Source organism: Lissotriton vulgaris, chromosome 12 (assembly GCF_964263255.1).
Source record: "Lissotriton vulgaris chromosome 12, aLisVul1.2, whole genome shotgun sequence".
NCBI lineage: Eukaryota > Metazoa > Chordata > Amphibia > Caudata > Salamandridae > Lissotriton > Lissotriton vulgaris.
The window spans coordinates 32,651,845-32,672,975 of NC_141700.1; the positions used below are offsets into that span (position 1 = coordinate 32,651,845).

The 21,131-nt window shown below is 44.6% G+C and overlaps 1 protein-coding gene across 2 annotated transcripts in view; it reads left to right on the forward strand.

Annotated features, from left to right (window-relative positions):
- Positions 1-21,131, forward strand: part of LOC147673143 (uncharacterized) — a 166,849-nt gene that overhangs the window by 26,482 nt on the left and 119,236 nt on the right. For both annotated transcript variants that reach the window (XR_015302598.1, XM_086946888.1), the window contains exon 3: positions 5,749-6,783. Coding sequence is in view for 1 of the 2 variants with exons in the window: in XM_086946888.1 (XP_086803014.1) it covers positions 5,749-6,783 (1,035 nt within the window). In the remaining variant the exon portion in view is untranslated. The remainder of the gene's footprint in view (positions 1-5,748; positions 6,784-21,131) is intronic.

The window sequence follows — 21,131 nt, forward strand, 5'->3', positions numbered from 1 at the left end:
CTCCATTCCCACTAGGATTATATAAAGAAGTAGTGGAATGGGCTATGCCAAGCCTTGAAAAATAATCATTGGCTTTTTTCGAATTGAATTGAACTCCATTATCAGATATGATCCTTACTGGTAATCCTTCTTCAATTAAAACTTTATCTAGAAAACATAACACCGAATCGGTATCTATTTTATGAACAATTTTGATAATTGACCATTTAGAGAAAATGTCAATAACTGCAATGACATACTTAGAATCGCAACCAATGGGACCCATAATATCTATAGCAATAGTCTCCCATGGATTGTTAGGAATGGTATGCACACCCATATTGGGTTTAAGAGTAACTAATGACTTATCAGAATTTGCGCAAACAACACAGTTCCTAACTAATCGTTCAATAAACACATCCATGCCTGGCCACCAAAATAAATGCTTAACTTGTTGTTTAGTTCTAACCATGCCACTATGACCTTCATGGCCTTGTAAAACTATAACTTTCCTCACACCCGCCGGTGGAACAATACGTTCACCTCTTTTAATGATATTCTCACAACATGAAAGCTCTGATCTTACCTCCCAGAAACTTTTCAACTCTGAATTTAGATACTTCTTATCAGGCCAAACACCAGTGATGTAACTAGCCACATTCTTTAGAACCTCATCGTCCTCAAATTTCTCCCTCCATAGAGTCTGATCAATAGAAATGGGACCCTCATCATGAATCATGGCAATCTGGAAATCATCCCACTCATTGTGTAAATCTCCTGAATGGGTAAAGGCATCCTAGACAAAAAATCAGCAGAGACATTTTCCTTACCAGGTACGTATTGTATATCATAAATAAAGTCCTGTAAACGCATGGACATGCGTGCAATGCGGGCTGAAGCTCTCAACATACCTTCGATAGTGAGAAGACGTACTAATGGTTTGTGATCACTCCTCAGTATACACTCCTTACCCCAGACAAATACCCTGAAATGTTCCAAAGCCCAAATGCATGCTAAAGTCTCCCTTTCTATTGTGGAATATTTTTCTTCAGCAGGAGTAAGAGCCCTGGAAGCATGTGCAATAATGACTTCTTTTCCTTCTTTAGTTTTTTGAGTAAACACAGCACCCAGCCCCTTTGAGCTAGCATCAGTGGTAATGATATTTTGCAAAGAAGGATCGAAACAAGAAAGCGCATTGGCGGAGCAAATAGCACTCTTCACATCACAAAATTCCTTCCCGCATTCATTTGTCCATTCAAAAGCAACTCTATTCTTAATCAACTGTCTGATATTATATGTCCTACGTGAAAAATCAGGCACATACCTGGCATAGAATTCAACTAACCCTAAAAAAGATCTTACATCATCCTTAGACTGAGGGTGAGGAGCAGACTCAATGGCTTCTAAAAGAGAAGGTTTTGGTTTGATCCCTTCTTCACAGAGTTCATGGCCCAAGTAATTTACAGAATGAACACCAAATTTACATTTCTCATACTTAATGGTAAGGCCATGTACATTGAGTGCACCTAAAACTTCTTCTAGAGCAGCAATGTGTTTATCCTTGTCATCATTGAATACCAAAATGTCATCTTGAAAACAGATAGCATTTTTGCAATCCTTCAAAATGTCCTGCATAACCCTCTGAAAAATTGCTGCTGTGGATGCCAAACCAAACGCCATTCTATCCGTCCCTCGTCGCCAAATTGTAGAATCAATATTCCCAGAAGTCTTGATGGTAAAAGTAAGTTTATTGGAGATTAAGAAGCACTCCCTGGAACACATGTGAAGGCTCCGGACAGTCAGCAGTAACTGACTTAACAGTAACAGTTAAGACATAGAATGGTACATTAACATACTGTGCAGTGTAGCGAGACACGTACATTCAAGTAATAACAGATCCACGAGATACACTTGAAAAGAAACACAAGCGCGAGACACGCAAGGTGAATGCGCGAGAGTTTACACGTGCATGAATACACAACACTTACACCCCTTGAATTACTCTTTCTGGAGCCCAGTGACTTTTGGGTGCAGTAAGTGGTGATCAGGATTGTGCTCCCCACCAGAGTGTTGATTTGGTGACTTCAGAACATGTGGTTGACATCCAAAAGTACAAAAGGTGTGACAGTACGTTGTCTTAGCCTAATATTTTGTTGTATCTTTATTTCATCTTCAACCTTATTTTAGAAGATCAAATGGCAGTCAAAAAGAATGTCAGGCTTCAGCCAGGTTTGAACGGGACCATTCAGACCCAAAGCTTTAGTGTGCCTGTGACTCAGTGTGCCAGCGTGTGTTATCACGTGCTTCGGTGCACCTCTATTTATTAGTGTGTCTGTCTCACGGGGTGCATGTGTTTCTCAGCGTGTGCATGCATGTGTTCCCGTTTGTAGTGCGGTTTCTATGTATATGTATGCGGGGCCAACCGGGGGTAAAAGACATTGTCATTTACAACGCCATTACTTGTATAATGCTTCACCAAGGGGAAAAAAAAGAACAACAATTTCAATGCCAATAGCTCAAAACAATGTCATTGCAAGACCTATTGCATTGTAAATGCTTGTATTTTATTAATAGAATTTCGCCGAAGCAGTGTTTTGCGGAAGGACAATATGCAAATGTGGGCCACTTTTTTTTAGCGTTCCCCGGGCCGATTTTTAATCCCAATCCAACCCTGGCTGTAAACTCCTCTAAGTAAACAAAATGTCTTGCAAGCGACAGTGCATGTGTTGTCTTAGGCCTTAAAACACAGGAAATAGAATCTGTTTATTTTCATGTAGCGTTTGTATTAGAAATTGTGGCTTTGCAGTCCTTCACCTATTTTGTAGTAAAAAAGCAATTTGTGATATCGTTATAAGCTGAGGGATATTTCAAACACCCTATGGTCTGAACACTGAATAAACCTGATTCGAAAATCTGAGTGACACGTTTTAAATCACAGCTTGAATGAACAAAAAAAACGGCACCCCTTTTAGCATACAAAGCGTGTTACTATACATTTGCATCCTGCTCTGTGAAAGATTGTAAAACTTGCATACAAACTACTTTACTCAGGGATGTTCCAAGAGCAATAGTGATACAATGGTGTTACAATGTTTTCCTGTAAGACAAATGCAGCATTTGTTGCACAATAGCATTTTGTGTAGTATTTGGTGAAAGTTCATAGTTGTCTTTCTTAGGATGCCTGTGTTTTTTAGAGCTGTGTAATCCATTTTGTATCAAGGACTGTGCGAAATGTTAAATGTGGTGCTTATTGCCACAAATTTACTATGCAATGTGCATATGACACAATGTTTTTCTTTTTGTGTTATGTAAGTAATTTAACTATGCTGTATTATTGGAAACATCATTGCCACAGATTTTCTGTGGCCATGGTGATAATTTTATAAACAGCATGGCAATGGTATTTGAAAAGTTCTGGAAACATGTAGGGCCCTATTATACATAGGGGGCACTTTCCCTGTTTGTGCCATGGCGCACCTTAAAACAGGTGCAGCAGGCACAAACAGGGAAAGTGCGCCCTATTACATTGAATGCGCTGCCCACAGACAGTCCGTGCTGCCCTGAAGTCAGCGCATTCAAGTGAAATACGGAGCGGCTTTGAGGCAGCCGCTCCGTATTTCACTGTGCAAGCGGCAATCTGCCTGCATTTTAAAGAGGATTAGAGATTCCCTTGCAGGCGGGTGCAGTTTGTCAATACCAGACCTCTGGCCAAGTCAAGCCAGTCCCCTTGGTGTGGCAGACAAATGTGCTTTTGTCACACCACTGTTAGCTGTTGTATGTTAGAATTCTGACTTTTGTAGCACCAATATGCTGATGCTTCCATGTAATGTGAAGCCTCTCTCTCCACACACTTTACATTTGCCATTACAAGACGTAACATAATGGAATAGCACTTTTGTCTCTGCTTATATTGTGCGAGCCACCACACCACCCTCCTAGCTATTCCACCCAACGAGCTTTTCAACAGAATCCTCAGTAAACCTATTTCCAGAGAAATTCCCATTGGATATTTTATAGGCCTTCCTCGCATCAATACCCACACATCCAGTGTTTAGGCTTCTATCCTATTGGTTGCCTGTGTTTCCTTCCGTGCAATGCTGGCTGATCTCTCGAGGTTGTTCATTTATCAAAAGTTCAGTGGTAACATAGGCCAGTAATACTGCCACAACTCAGAAATGTATAGGACAGAAACAGAAGAGCAATATAGTGTAAGACTATAGTAATGGCACCGACAGAGCTGAAGAAAAAATAGATCGTACATGTAGACGAGCCCGCCATTGAACTCTGTTGAGATGCAATGCTCTAACTGTTAAAAATGGATAGTTGCACAGCTGCGTCTCAACGCTCACATTAAGCCCAAATAACATTCATGTCCGGACCCTATCAAAACTATGAATGCATTAAGTTAAATTCACAACTGTTTGCATCCTGCATGATACCCTTACAAGCACCAAAGTGCAGCAAGAAGCAATCAAGGGAGAAAGTTGGATACCACATGCACTCTCATGAAGTCCTGCAGGAAAAAGAAAACCAGCATTTGCAATGCAATAGGTCTCAGATTTACGCAAGTTTAAGCTATTGGCATTGTAAATGACCATGCCTTTTATTTATGTTTTAAAAACAAAAATAAAATGCATTGTTATTTCAAACGTCAATAGCCCAAACTTGCGTAAATGCGAGATCTATTGCATTGCTAATGCTTGTTTGTTTACTGTTGTGGAGCTTCAGACACTATTTTTTAGAGTGACTTTCTGGTTGGATGTTAAGGAATCCCTAAGGTGCAGGAGGGCTTGCCTAATGCAGCAGTATTTTTAAAAGATTTGGCTGTGTTTCTCTTTGTCTCCTCACATCCTTTTATATCAAGGGCCGGCAGACACTTCGTATCACCAACTCTTCAACATAACCCAAACATGTGCATTTCTAAAGGTTTCTTGGAAGTAAATATCTCCCTTCTGGGAATCCTGTAAAATGAAGTGTCACATTGGGGAGTTTAGAGTGGGGATGTAAATGTATTTACATTTTGAAAAAAATAATATTTATTACATCTTAAACCATTAATATGCGAATAAAGTATGGTCCCAATTATTGGTTTAATTTGTGCTTTTCTTTGTATACACGGACAGTGTAAGGGCTAGTTAACTATGCTAATACATATACACATTGGTAAACATGACCTATTACGTTATATTTCTTCACTTTGTATAATTCGCTGTTGCTATGTCGTGGTATAATTCACTTGATTGTGGGGTTCCCTGTACAGTGCAGTGTATTCAAGTGAATGAATGTGCATGCATCCTCCAGGACCCTCTCCCATCTTTCTTGTTTCATATTCACTGTTATTGTCCAGTCAGTTACTTGCCTGCACATATTCTCGTTTTCAGGGGTCACTCTCCTTCTTAGTGTCTTATAGGTACATGGTTTTCTATGTTTGTGAATTTCTTACCCACAGTTTAATCAGTTTTCACTAATAAACATGCGTAATGTTCAACAGTTTGTGTTTTCACATCTATAGTTGATGGATGCTACTGATTAATAAAAGCGAATGGTGTTTGTATTAAACAGCTTAGTGGGGTTGTGCCCTGGAGTGCTTGTGCCAGATAGATACATGAACATCAAATTATAAAGTTGAAAGATCTTATTTCTAACAAATGTAAAGGATGGTATCGAAAAATTTGCTATGTCATTGTTTACTGATGGTCGTAGACTGATAAAATTGCTACTCCTGTTCATTTTGGGTAAAATATTTTCCCTTTACGTTTTCTTGAACAGGTCCATCAACTTCACCGACAAGAAGTCATGACCGTAATGGTCGATCAACTTCTCGAGCAAGGACTCCGGGTCTCCAACGATCACGAAGTCCCCAGCGATCACGAAGTCCCCACAGTCGGCATCAAGATCACCACAGCCGGTCCAAATCTCCAGACTCCTCCGGTTCAGATGAATTCCGCCTTTCTGGACTCAGTAGGAATGTCAGAAGGCAATACAGAAAGGCTTTGAATAGATCAGAGCCGATACATCCCAGTTTTGAAGAAGTCCTGGACGAAGCCAAGTTAAAAGAACTCACGGCTTCGAGAGACGGTGTGTCTAAACTTGGATTTGAGGTAATCAGATGGTCCGGGTTCCATACACTCGTAGGGAATCGGGTTCTCCTAGGCAAACGAGCTCAATCTCAACTGAAAAAAGGCTCTTGTGCGAAAGTGTTGGCATCTTTCAAGTGCCAACTCAAACCAGAGCATAGGGCACACTGTTATGCACATGTTGGACAATACAAGCACCCAGCTTTACAGAAGCCAGATTTAGACGATGCATTTTACGAGCTTTTGGTGGCGAAAGGAGCTGTGGCAGAGAAGCTTGGTTTCTCTGAGGTCATAAATCCTCTTGATAAGCACTTACTAGCCCTGCAGCTCAGTATTCTGAAGTGTGCACAGCCCATGTTAATAGCTTGCAGTGAGTATGAACGGAATGCACTTCCGAAGCGTTTTACTCGGGCCAAGCTTGTCCGTGACCTTGAAAAGACCATTTCTCTTTGTCGTAAAACCTTGGTACTCCTTGGAATGTCCTATACCTCAACTTCGGCTTTCAGGCAAAACAAAATCCTGGAGGCTGTTGGTTTGAGAGACGTTGCGCCAAAGCCTTCGGACTTCCCAAATTTAGAGGATTCGCTCTTGTTTGGTAAAGAATACATGGCTAAGCTGAAGGAGTGGCTGGAGAAAAGCAAGCACCCGGTTCAGGTTACTTATGGCCTTTTAAGCCAAGAAGAAAAGCGAAAACAGGCTCTTGAAGCTAAGATAACTTCAAGGAAAGGTAACATAATTGTCTTGGTTACTGTAACTCTCTTGAATTTGACTTTCCTTGGTCCTCGTAAATTTGTTTTGTTCTTATATTTCTTACCTCGCTGTTCTCTTTTAAAGGCCATTCATAATTGTGTAAAATTAATGAAAAAGAGGAGCTCATTGGAAGTAAAAAATAAGCATTAAAACCTCTGCACACTCGCACCAGCTCCTGAATGACCATTCCAAGGCCTATTATATATATATTTTTAAATGCCTGGATGGAGAAACCAACCTAATAAAACATAGTTCTACGGATGGGAAAACCTCCCAAATATGACACCAGTAGTTACACTAACTGTACCGCTTGAAGATCAGAGAAAGCTAGAATGAATAAGCCAGGAAATGGGTTATTTGTTTCCAACTCACTTTTACATTTCATTACTCATTTTTCGACAGGTGAAGTGGAAGAGTAATAGATCTCTCCTTTATATTTTTTTGTGCATGTTTCTTTGGTTTATATTTTTGATGAGTAATATTAGTTTATCTCCCTAACCATATGCTGTATCTCTTATTTCTGTTTTATGAGTGCCTGCATAGTACAGAGATTTTTAGATCTCTGATCCTCCTTTTTGACTGTAGGAAGCTGGCTCTCTATATAGTGTATTAAAATGAGGAACACTGTGCAGAGAGTTTAGGTGACCCTTATTGGTTTATGTTTAAATTTCTTTGAGTTATATGATTTTGACAAAAAAAATCACAACAATAATAGAAATATGCCTGTGACATCCCACAACGTAGGAGAAGTGATGAAACTTTTCTGATCAACAACCCCAACATCCTTCCCCCTCCCGTCTCCCCAATGTCCCTCCCCATCTCCTGGCCCCGGCCATCAAGTGACCAAACCCATTAAACCCAGAGCTAAAAAGGTTCTCCAAAGAGCAGGGAACAAAGCGCTCTGGTTAATAAGGAAGAGGGAAATCCAAGAATGTGCCACATACGATGAAGCCATCCTGTGTGAGTGGGCAAGTGGTTCGTTCCCCAGTGTGTGAGCATATTTTGTAGGGGAGCCCCCCAAGGCCTGTGCTATTTGATGTCCTCTGCGCAACTTAAGAGGGAAAGTGAGAGCGTTTGGTAAGCCTAGGAGAATGTATGCTGGGAACCGGGGCAATTGTGTGTCGAAATGAGTATCTATATACTTGAGTACCGGCACTCAATAGGGAGTTAGTTGGGGACAGTCCCACAAAATGTGTGTCAGGGTGCCAGGTGAACCGCATCCGTGCCAGCACAAGGGGTCTTTTGTTGGATTGCCTTTGTGGAGTCTGGCAGGAGCAAAATACCAATAGGTTGCTATTTTAGTGGCAGTCTCTACACTGGAAACATTCAGCGCAGTATGTTTGGCTCTGTAGTATATGTCCTCCCATTCTCGCCAGAGCCCTGTCCTTGAAATGCCAGTGCTTTTCAGACTCTAGGGGCGACCACTCGACTAACGCCCTAATCTGGGCCGCCCAAGTAGTCCTTTAGATTTGGGATCCCAAGACCACCCTCCCCTGGGGGCCTGTAACTAAGATCTTGCCGCATTCGGGGTCTCTTGTCCACCCAAAAAAGTATTCCAGTTCTTGCTGAAGCATACATATCATGCCCGGGGGTGGTTCCAATGGAAGGGTCTGAAAGAGGAACTATATCTTTGGCAGTATGGACATTTTAATGGCCGCTATCCGGCCAAGCCAAGAAATTGAGTGGGGTCTCCATCGGTGCAGGTCTTCCCTAATGTATCCAAGTAAAGTTGAATAATTTAACATTATGGTGCTAAGTAAGGACGTGGAGAGTTGTATCCATAAATAGGGAATCGCTACTGGGGCCCACTGAATGGGATATGCGCTTCTCAGATCGTTTAGTGTAGAGGGTTTCAGAGTGAGGCGAATAACTTGTGAATTATAAACATTAATTTTGAAACCTGCTGCTAGGGAGAATTTCCCCAACTCAGACACAATGGCAGGGAGGGAGGTTTGAGGATTTTCTAAAGTCACTATAACATAATCTGCTTATATACTATGTGTATGTATCATCCCCCTCCCCCCAGTGTATTCCGGAGACAAGTGGGTTATCATGGATTCGCTGGCCAAGGGCTTCCATATATAAGGCGAAAAGCAAGGGGATAGAGGGCGGCCCTGGCGTGTGCCTGTCTGTATAAGAAACAGGGTAGATGTATGACCGTTCACACGGACCGTGGCGGCTAGACTGGTATATCCACTAAAGACCCAAGCTATGCATCTCTCAGGGAGCCCAAAGTGCTACAATGTGGCCTCTAAATGTCTCCAATTGACCCTGTCACAAGCTTTTTTAGCATCCATCAACAGGAGCATACGTTCAGTGTAAAATCTATGAGCTTTATCTATTATGTGGAGTAAGCGCTTGGTGTTATCTGTTCATTGGTGGTTGGGAACAAATCCTGCTTGGTCTGGGTCGTCAGGAGAGGTGAAAAGCGAGATGCCAGGATGCCCGTGAATAACTTAAAATCGACATTGGGTATTACAATCACGAGGCCTCTCGCATTGTTCTATGGAGAGCCGATGATGTCCCTATAGCGTTGAATACTCTAGTGAGAAAAAGGACCACTATATTGCAGAAGGTTTTATAAAACGAGGCGGAGAAGCAATCTGATCCAGGGGATTGAAGTGGTTTCTGCTTGGAAATAGCTGAAATTACCTGCTCAATTCTGATAGGGGATTCAATATCCTCTGCTTGATCTGGTGTGATTGTGGAGGTGGGCACTCCCTCAAGGTACTGAACTTGGGCTTGCGGGGAAAGGTCTTGTCCATTATAAATAGGCTTTCCTGTTTTCAATTTCTATTTTTGGCAAATTCTGGTGGTGTTTTTTCAGTGTTTTCCTGTGATTTCAATACCTCAACAAAAAAGTGTTTTTCAGTGTTCACTCATTTTCAGAAATTATATACTGCTCTACATTTCAGACTGACCAGGCGTCAAAGTGCTTTTTCGGCGAGTAGCGTTCTACTCCGGAACCCGTGTTGAATTAGTATAGTGACATATGAAAGTAATTTGAGTGGTGGATATTATTATTAGCCAGTAATTTGGATTGAGAAAGATAGCGGAGGAATAGAAGAAGGAAATATGTTTGCATTTATATAGTGCTTGTTACCCCCGATGGGGTGTTTAAGCGCTTTTTTGATGAGTAACACGCTACACCAGAACCCATTAAGGCACAGCTTTCCAAACTTTTCATGTTGGTGACACACCTTTTCGACAATCTTCATTTCGCGACGCGGTAATGCGAGCAAGAAAATTTTGAAAAAATGTTGGGCAAATAGTGCATTTTCAAGCAAATTTGAGAAAGCAGGAAGGTTAATAAAGCAATTGTGAATCTGTTCTAACAAAGACAGTGACTGGCAAAACTGGGTGTAAGAAAGATTAGGTTTGTGCCTGAAACAAGAATATAATCATGCACACATTGCCAAATACCCCAGTGATTTACGGCACAAAAAATGGGGGTGCAAGCACTGCCAACCCTTTCAACCATGCACAAAGTCCACTTGCTGAATATGAGTAATACAAAAATCCATTCAGGAAGGGGGAACTGTGAGTGGTAAAACAATCATGCAACTTATCAGCCGTTCTCTGCACATTGAACTCAGGTGGGACCGCTTTCCTCAGCGCAGTGCGCCAAAAGGCAACAGAAAATAAGACGAGTCATATGTTTTTCCATTCAGCACTTTGAGATAAAATTAACTGGATATAAGAGATAAGGGCAAATACATATGTCATAGAAATTGTAAATATCAAAATGTATGGGGAAACAACATATCTCACGAAAACCTATCATTGATTTTTAAAATATATATATATATAATTTGTAATATAACACACATACATTTCCAAAATAAATGAATTTTATGGCACGACACGGAGGCCATATTATAGATACTCCCTTTCAGAGAAAAATACCAAGAGAGATCACCTTCTCTGGCAAGGACAAGACATTAGTTTCTCAAGAAGTCCAAGAACTCTATATCTATAACGCAATAATCGAGAGCTTTTCTGTGGGCTTCCTCAGCAATATATTTCTGGTGGAAAAGAAAAACAAAGAACAGAGACCAGTAATAAATTTGAAAGAACTAAACCAATGGGTGGTCTACCAACATTTCAAAATGGAGGGAATTCACCTCCTGAGAGATGTTCTAAGAAAAGGGGACTGGTTAACAAGACTCGATCTAAAGGACGCATACCTAATGATTCCTGTCTGGAAACCCCATCAAAGGTTTCTCCAATTTACATGGGAAGGCCATCTGTATCAGTTTTGCAGCCTCCCTTTCGGCCTTTCTTCCTCCCCCTGGTGTTTCACCAAGGTACTTCGACCCGTCGCAACTTGGTTGAGACAAAGGGGAGTGAGGATGATTATTTATCTGGACGATATCCTTATAATGGCCCAGTCAAAAAAGACTGTCTCATTCCATACGGACCTCGCGATACGCCTTTTACGACACCTAGGTTTTGTTATAAATTTAAAAAAGTCATGTATAATTCCTTCTCAACAAACCCAATTCCTAGGCTTCTTGGTAGACACTGTGAAGACAGAACTCCGTCTTCTCAGCGACAAAGTGAGGAAAGTGAGAAAAGAACTGAGGAAAACACTTCTTATGAAAGTCTTTCCTTTGAGATATCTAGCAAAAATCCTGGACCTTCTTTCTTCAACGATTCAAGCAATATTTCCAGGACCCCTACATTATCGAGCACTACAAAGACTCAAATCAAGACACTTAAGATCCAACCCATCCTATTCCCAACTAGTTTCATTAGACCAAGAATCGAAAACTGAACTACTTTGGTGGCTCAAGAATTTAGAGGCATGGAATGGAATAGCCATTTTCGGAGAACTACCAGATTTAATAATAGAATCAGATGCTACTTTAGAAGGCTGGGGTGCAAGATGTGGAAACTCGTCAACAGGGAGCCGCTGGACCCCACAAGAAAAAGAATTGCATATCAACTGCTTAGAGTTACTAGCAGGTTCTTTTACGGTTCGTTGTTTCACTCAAGATTCAATGAAATGCTGTATAACTTTACGAATGGACAATGTGTCAGCAGTTCGCTATCTCAGCAAACTGGGCGGTCCTCATTCCAAAGATTTGACAGACTTAGCGAAGGGCCTGTGAAACTACTGTTTGAACAAAGGTATTTCAGTTGTAGCGGAACATGTTCCCGGACTGATGAACGAAGTTGCAGATTGGTACTCCAGGAATTTCAAGTACTCCAGCAACTGGAGACTGAACAGAGATGTGTTCCTATCCATCCAATCGATGTGGGGCCCATTCACAACAGATCTGTTTGCGGACCGTATAAACACCCATCTGAAAGACTTCTTCAGTTGGAGACCAGACCCTCAGGCCACGAAAGTGGATGCCTTTTTACAAGACTGGACAAACCTAGCACCTTATGCTTTTCCCCCCTTCTCAATGCCCCCTCGCCTTCTCCTCCATGCCCGACATTACAATCAGAGCATGGTTGTGATAACTCCCCTTTGGACATCACAAGCGTGGTTTCCGATTATTCTGGAAATGAGCATAGATTTTCCAATTTGAATTCCTTCTTTCAAAGAAATCCTTGTAGATCCAGAGGGTCATACACATCCCCTTGTAGAGCAGGGCCTTCTAACTCTGACGGCATGGAAGATTTCAGGAGACAATGGAGAGTCCCTGGACTTTCGTCAAACGCTTTCAGACTCTTGAGAAACTAATGTCTTGTCCTTGCCAGAGAAGGTGATCTCTCTTGGTATTTTTCTCTGAAAGGGAGTATCTATAATATTAGCCTCCGTGTCCCTAATAAAATCCAGATTTTCTGCCCAGCAGGCTGTGAAAAATCTAAATTCCTCTGAATCTATAGAAATGATATAAATAGCAGATGCATCCCATTCACGATTATGTTTTCGAAAGGATGACATTGCTACCCTGGCAAGCCTGCTTTTCTTAACAATTATAGCAGGCACACACACGTGCCAAGGTTTTAGTTTGCTATGTGTAGCATTTCCATAATTTCAGTGCAATTATGAGTGACAATTCAACGACTGAGTGACACTTTCTCACAAGCATAATCAAGCAATGAAGACTAGGGACAAATATAAATGTCAGAAATTACACCGATTTGAGCAACAAAAAACTGTAAGAAGATCTTAAAACATCTGCAAAGGACTAGAATTTGAAGGGCACTAACCTAGTGTCCTTGTAATGGGTGGGGGATAAGGGTTTTCTACTTATTCACTGTGTCTCAACTTGGTCTTTTTTTTTTTTTGCATTTTGGTACAATTAATAACAAATTATAATGCAAAGAAAATTCCAAGCCTGGGTGAAACATTCATACCAGATAATGAACATATTGCAGTCTCTCATGCACTGTTTCTCCCACAACAGACATCTGATGAAGTAAGTATATTTTACTGGAGGCAGCACAGCATTTCTAGATACCACTTAGGTTTAAAAACTGAGCTGTTAATTCAAGAAGGCATAGCAAATGACAAAGTGGACAGCTTCAGGCACCCCTGATGGAACTGATAAGATGTACACTGCTTGGGTATGGCAGCCTTTACATAGGAGGCTTCCGAAAGACCAAGGGCCTCCTGCAAGTGGATCCCACAATGTCACACATTGCTCCATGTCGAGACAGTCATCTTGTTGGACACCAGCTCATGTGGGCCTGGGCAGTGCTGGTCCAGAGAGACTACAGCGGTGGGCATTCACCAGGACTGAGCAGTATCACTAAATAGAGAAAAAGGGTCTAGTGATATACTGGGGATTTAGACACTTTATATATGTCTACTGTCCCACCTTTCAAGCGGTTCCTGAGTGCATACCTCTTGTGCACAATCATCACTCGGAATGTGTGACAGTAACACATCAGGTGTACAATCTCAGTGTTGAATGCTACCCCAGGGCTGATAACCATGCGGACTGCCTTCAAGGACACTCAAACCTGACATCCAGATTGCTTGCAGTCGGCGAGCAGTGAAACACTCTCCTGCCATTCGTCATTGTCGTACACAATCGAAAGGCGGACGTGTGCAGCCAATGAGGCTCGCTTACCGCGTGTCAAGGCGCATCACTCAACCGAAGCAGGCAATGAGCATTGAGCTCTATTGCCGCGTCCGTCCCTGCTGTCCCTTCTCATGCAGGTGCAGCCTTGCTCTCGAGCGGGGACTCCACTTCCGCTGTGTAGCACTGTGGCTCTTTCCCCTTTAATGCTTGTGCATTCTGGCTCTCTACTAGTGGAAAAGTGTGGCTCAATGGTTAGAGCGGCAGACCCTGATGCAGAGGTCTAGCCCGGGACCAGGGTTCAATTCCCGCCTCAGCGGGTCTTGGGCTCAATTTCCACGGACCTGATAATTCTCGCCTCGGTGCCTATTCTAATCATGGGTCCTACTCTGCAACTGTGGGCAATAGCTTGCTTAATCTCCACAACGGCCCCAACAACGCTAGGATGCCTGGCTTCACCTTGGGGGTACCCAGGAGTGGGCACTTCACAGGGAAAAGCCAGGAAGGGTTCCACAACGGTATGCGTACAAGCGCCTGAGGTACCCCTTCCGGGGTCGATTCGGTGCGTTATACAAATACTACTACATTTACATTTACTCAGCCGTACTGCTTCATTGAATATGTCCAAGTGAGCTTTCGCCCTTATCTGCCCGGAGACGTTATCGTCACGGGACACACCTACAAATGGGAGGCGACACAGCACTGTGTCGCGACACACAACTTGGAAAGCCCTTCATTAAAGGATTAGTGTTGAATTAGTATAGTGAAATATGAAATTAATTTGAGTGGTGGATATGTTAGTCAGTTATTATTATTAATAGTAGTATAAGTAGTAGAAGCAGCAGTCGCGGCTCCTCGTGGGAGTGCTGCAGTGGGACTGGGGAAGGGCAGGATGGGAGGGGGGTAGTAAACTCCGTCATAAGGCCGAACGGAGTTCAGTAAATAGATACAACTAATTTCATTGCGCATGCTGCGATGCAGCGATGCAATGCAGCGTGTGCAATTAAATTTTATTTATTTATTAACTGAACTCTGTTTGGCCTTGTGCCGGAGTTTACTAACTCCCACCGTACCCCTCCCCCGCCCTGCCCCATCGCCCCGCAGCACTCCCACGAGGAGCCGCGACTGAGAAGAAGTCTTCCTTATCTATTATACCTACATTTAGGTCGTTATTTACTATCCCTAAAATTATTGTTTAATTTATCAATACTTTTACTATGATTTATTATACACATTACAACCCCTCTCTTAAGTGAGGAAGCTGGTCTACTCCCAAACACTTGAGACAGATGGACTAACAAATTATAGAAAGAGCTGACTGGATTGTCACAACTATTCATTAAAGCTGTGACAAAAAACCTTAATATCATAACTTTGTAATGCATCTGTCATAGCTCTTTCTCATTTAAAATCCATTTCCAGGTGTTAGAAACAGGGTTATGTGGTTTAAAACCGGATTTATAGTTGCAGAGTTATTTTCGCAACATTTGCTGTAAATTTAGCTAACTAATAAGAATCTCAAAGGCACTATTTTCGGTCAAAACTAGGGAACTGGATAGCAGTTTGTCACAAACATGCTCTTCACTTTGGGGTGCAATTCAGTTCCCCCGAGATCTGGATCAAAGCCATACCTAATTCAGTGAAAATAAAAAAAATAAAAACAATCTCCTTTTGCATGCATCACCAGCATTAAATATTCCAGAGTGCTCCCTTGAAGAAATCTGATTGGGTTTTGAGAAATGTGACAATGCACGCCTTGCAAATAAGGTCACTGGATTCATGCAGTTTTTACAGCTGTAGCGTTTTCTGCACAGTTGTGGATTTGTCCCCCATTTGCTACATAATCTATCATCTTCAACTCAATCTTCAGATTTAGCAACAAAGATGCCGAGTGGTGGAAGGACATTTGTGTGAAGGTGGCTGGCCCATTTTCTGTTGCTTATGGCTGTATTGGGATGTTAAACTAGTACAAACAAGGCAAAACCTTTACCCAGACAGTATTAACGTGGGTCAAAATAACGAAAATAGTGAATCAATACCATCACAAAATGTGGCACATTAAGCTGCATACGTGGCATTTTTTTTTGCAGCTTAGCCGAGTCAACAATTCCACATAATGTGACCCTCTACTGCCTTATAATACCAGTAGCCATACTTTTCAACCACATACATGCAGTTGTAGATGTGAAAATAGCATGTCGTCAAACCAACAGACTGGACAGCATTAGTTTAAGGAAACACGCACAAAAAGAGAGGGTGGGGTGGCCCAAGCAAACAAAAAACACCTCTTTCATGAAAAACCTTTGGCATTCTCTGACACGCAGAGCAAATACAGTGACACAAGTCAAGGACTCACTGCCACTTCAATTTATACTAGGCAGTGCACATTCAACAACCAAACAGGGAGGCTTGTGCCCAGTCAGTCCTACAGTGAAATCTGACCCGTGCCTGACATCCTCTGCAAGGTAAGAGTTGTGAAGTAAACCCCTGCCTCCCAGCAAGTGCGTGGCGACAGGCCTTTTCTAAGCGAGTTCTCTCCTGTACATATTCGTAGCGCGACTAAATGGTGAATGTAAGCACACTGATGGAAAGGCTGGGCAGGGCCGACATCTTTGTTTACGAACTTCAGGTCTTTTTTAGAAAAAAAATTGCATATACACACAACGGCCACAATACTCCATGTGAATTAGGCTTTTACGTGAAAGTACGCAACTTTCGCCCTGCAAGTACCGCCACTGCCTGTGATTAATCCGAGGTAGCACAATGAAATACAAAACAATAACAAAAAATGTACAGACTTAACTTGCTGCTGGTCCTGATGTTGGGCTTTTAAAGAACCTGTGTAGTACTCGGGTGCGGTTGCAGTAATACAGATGACAGACCACAACAACTCCTCTCCCCCCATGTGAGCCAAGCAGGGGGCCTGGTGGTGTTCTGGTCCTTGGGCCATTCACACCTCTGCTCCCCATGTGCCGGACCTACCTAGAAGCAGTGTTTTCCCCCCCGACACCTACGCGCCAGGCCACCACAGGCAGGTCAATGAGGGTGTGGAAACAAGGGATGCCAGGCCTTCCGTGCTGCTTCCTTTTCTTTAATGTTTGGGTCCATCAAGTGGCCAAGTGGTGCAACAACTATGAAAATCAGTGGCACTTGGTGTAAAGCGGATCAGCTGTTTTTAATTTGGTAGGGTACTGTCTGGCATAGTCGTTTTAACCGATTTCCGGGCAGCCTAATTATAAAGTTCTGCTTAATATTGGCAAAATGTTTTGGCTATTTGCTGGTCGGTCACTATCTCCTCACCTGTGAAGGCAGTCACGAAGGTGATACTGGATACTTGTATCTGTGTCCTTAATCTCAATCAATCAATCAATCAGTCATTTGTAAAGCGCACTACATACCCAGGAAGGTCTCAAGGCGCTGGGGTGGGGGGCGCTACTGATCGAACAGCCAGGTCTTGAGCATCCTCCTGAAGGTCAGCAGGTCTTGGGTCTGTCGTAGGCTCAGTGGGAGGGTGTTCCATGTCTTGGCGGCGAGGTGGAAGAAGGATCTCCCGCCGGTGGTGGTTCTTCGGATGCGTGGGACAGTGGCTAGTGAGAGGTCGGAGGAGCGTAGCTGGCGGTTGGGGATGTAGAAGGAGAGCCGTCTGTTGAGGTAGACTGGGCCGGTCTTGTGGAGTGCCTTGTGTGCGTGGATGAGGAGCTTGAAGGATATCCTCTTGCTAACAGGGAGCCAGTGCAGGTCCATCAGGTGGGGGGTGATATGGCCGTGTCGTGGTACATCGAGGATCAGTCGTGCTGAAGTGTTTGGATGAGTCGTTTGATGAGCTTTGTTGGGGCTCCCACATAGAGAGCATTTCCGTAGTAGATTCTGCTGCTGACGAGGACCTGGGTGACTGTCGGGATCTTGCAGAGCATGCGGAGGGTGTTGAAGCAGGAGGAGGAGACGGCGTTGACCTGCTTGGTCATTGAGAGCGTTGAGTCAAAGATGATTCCCAGGTTGCATGCGTAGTCGGTGGGTGTCGGGGCTGCTCCCCGTGCCGTCGGCCACCAGGAATCGTCCCAGGCTGAAGGGTTGGTGCCAAGGATGAGGACCTCCGTCTTGTCTGAGTTCAGCTTCAGACGGCTGGTCTTCATCCAGTCAGCGGCGGCCTTCATTCCTTCGTGGAGGTTGGCTTTGGCGGTGATGGGGTCCTTGGTGAGGGAGAGGATCAGTTGTGTCGTCGGCGTAGGAGATTATGTTGAGGTCGTGCTGTCGGGCAACGTGTGCGGCCATGTAAATGTTGAACAATGTCAGGCTGAGTGAGGATCCTTGGGGTACGCCGCAGATGATCTCTAAGGCTTTGGACCGGACAGGAAGGAGGTGGTCTATTCCAGAGCCTTGTCTCGGATCCCTGGGGCGTGGAGGCGTGCGCATATTGTGTGGTGGCAGACGGTGTCGAAGACGGCGATGAGGTCTAGAAGGACGAGTGCTGCGGCCTCGCCTTTGTCAAGCAGGGTCCTGATGTAGTCTGTGGCAGCGATGAGGGCAGTCTGTTTTCTTCGAGGTATCTGGTTAGCTGTCTGTTGATGATTTTCTCGATGACCTTGGCCGGAAAGTTCTTGATGTCTCTTGGGTCTGCTTTGGGTTTTTTCAGTAGGGCGTTGATCTCTGCGTGTTTTCAGCTCTCTCGGAAGGTCGCGGTCTTGAGGGAGAGATTGATGACGTTGAGCAGGTGGGGTGCGATGGAGCTGCTTTGTTGAAGACGTGGTGCGGGAAGGGATCTGACGGTGAGCTGGAGTGGATTGTGCTCATGGTCTTGATGGTGTCATTGATGCTCACGCTGGCCCAGGCTAGCAGGGGGTCGTGGTCGATGGTGTGCGGAGGGTCTGTTGTGTTGCTGTCTGGGATTTGAAGCTGCGGTGGAAGCAAGTGGCGAGGGAATTCCACAGGGGTTGAAACGGCCAGATGTCGTTGGTGTTGGAGCTGGGGTTGGAGAGTTCCTTCACGATGTTGAAGAGCTCCTTGCTATTGTGTGCGTTATTGTCGAGGCGGTCTTTGAACGAGGTTCTCTTGGCAGCCCTGATGAGGCGGTGGTGGTTGCAGATGGTGTCCTTGTGTGCTGCGCGGTTGTCTGGAGTTTGTTTGCTGTGCCATTTCTTCTCTAGTTTCCGGCAGGCTTGCTTGGAGGATAGGAGTACTGGGGTGACTCAGCTGGCCTTCTTGCTGGTGTCTCCGGGGGGGGGGGGGGGGGGGGGGGGGGTTTCTTCAGTGGGGCGAGAGTGTTGGCGCAGTCCTTGATCCAGCGTTTGAGGCTGTGGGCAGCGTCGTCTGTGTTGGAGGGTTCGGTGGGTGGGCTGAGGGCGAGGTTTGCATGTAGTTGGTCTTCGGTGATTTGGCTAAAGCAGTGGCTGGGAATCTGTTAGGTGCGGTGGTGTGTGGTGGGTTTCTGGAAGGTGAAGTGGATGAAGCGGTGGTCGATCCAGAGGAGTTTGATGGTGTGGCTGACGGGGAAATGCGGGCTTGAGGAGAAGTTGGGGTCGAGCGTGTGGCCGGCGAAGTGGGTGGACGTTGTGACGAGTTGCTTCAGTCAGAGTTTGGCGAGGTTATCGATTAGGGTTGTAGTGTTATTTTTCTCAAGGTGGAAGTTCAGGTCTCCGAGAAAGATGTATTCGGTGGAGGTCAGGGTGTGCATGCTGATGAAGTCGGCGATGGAGTCGCTGAACTGGCGGCAGGGTCCGGGAGGCCGGTAGACGAGGGTGCCTCTGAGGGTGGAGTTGGGGTCTGTGTGGATCTGGAAGTGCATGTGGTTGGCGGTGCTGAGCGTGTTGTCGGTGCTAGTCACGACCCTGATGCTGTTCTTGTGGATGATAGAGATTCCTCCTCCGACTCCGTTGGTGCGGTCTCTGTGGGTGATCTTGTAGCCGTTAGGGATGGCTATGGCGATGTCGGGTGCGGAGGAGTCGTTCTACCAGGTCTCTGTCAGGAAGGCGACGACCGGGGATGTTGTGTCGAGCAAGTCCCAGAGCTCGACTGCGTGTTTGTGTGCAGAGCGGGTGTTCAGTAGTATGCATTGCAGGTGGGTGCGGTCTTTCTTGGCGGGTGGTAAGTCGGCTCTGAGGCTGGTGTAGCTTCAGTTCTTGCAGGTGAAGGGACCGTGTGTGTGTTTCGGGGCGGCCTTGAGCAGGTGAGGTTCCGTCCGGGGTTGAGAGCGTGGAGTGTGCTTGCGTCGTAGCGGAGGCGGTCGTCGTGGCGGGAGTGGGGGCCAGGGGTTCTGGCCCTGGGTGCGGTCCAGGCGCAGATGTGCTTCCCTTAGGCGCTCCTTCGACAAGGCGACCCTCATCGGTTGAGGGGACAAAAATAAGACAGCTCGGCCACTCTCGAAGTGGCGCTATGCTGATGTCCCTCGGCTGATGCAGGCGCTTGGAGTGATTTGAGTCTGGATTGGACTCAAACAGGCTTTGGTATTTCAAGTTTCAAGTTTATTTTATTTAGCAGAGTTTCTTAAAACCATTGCTACAAAATATCTCCTTGCATGTCATTAGTTATTAAAAAATATTAAAACCAAGTAAAAAAAACTATAACTAATTGATGTTTACTGTACATTAAAGAAATAAGCAATCATTTAGCAGCGTCCGGCTTTTCCTTGTCAGCTGTATTGCTGTTCTGACAAGGCATTTTCTTCTCCACTTGTTTCAAGAATTTTACAAAGCGGCAGGCTTTGGTTGCTGCAAGGGGTCTGGTACAACTGGTATTGGTGCTTTGCGGCCCGGTTTGTCCTGGCATCTTCTCACTAGGTGGAGAGACAGATCAGACCTTCTGGAGCACTGCAACCTCTTCCTGGGTGGCTGCTGTGTCTGTGGAAATTGGGGCGACAGAATGGTAGACCGGACCTAGCTGCTTGGTGCCTGCAAGCTGCAGGGGAGTAGCTCCTCTACTCCATGGGAGATTTCTGGCAATTTACAAAGTGCTGGCAGTGCACCAGGGTTCTTGGCAGATGCACAAGAGCAGGCTTGCTGGTCCCAGCGATGGTCGGGACTGATACAAGCAGGCAGGGTTTGGCACCAAAAAGCCCACAGCTGGTCCTTAGTGCTCGTTTCTTTGCTCTTCTTTGTCCTAATCTTTTTGTGCCCCTTGAATCTGCTACCCTGGTGTCAGGAGTGCCACCTAAATACTCAATTTATGGACATTAAGCGGAGTGAAGGGTAGTAGCCAATGGTGCTACTTAGCCCTGTGGTCACTACACCCCATACATGACCACTTCCTGTGGGTAGTGGGCATCACCCCGTCCCAGAGTTCATTACAACCAAGATGGCGAATTACTAATTTTCGTCTTCACGTCAGGCAGCCCACGTTAGGGGTGCGA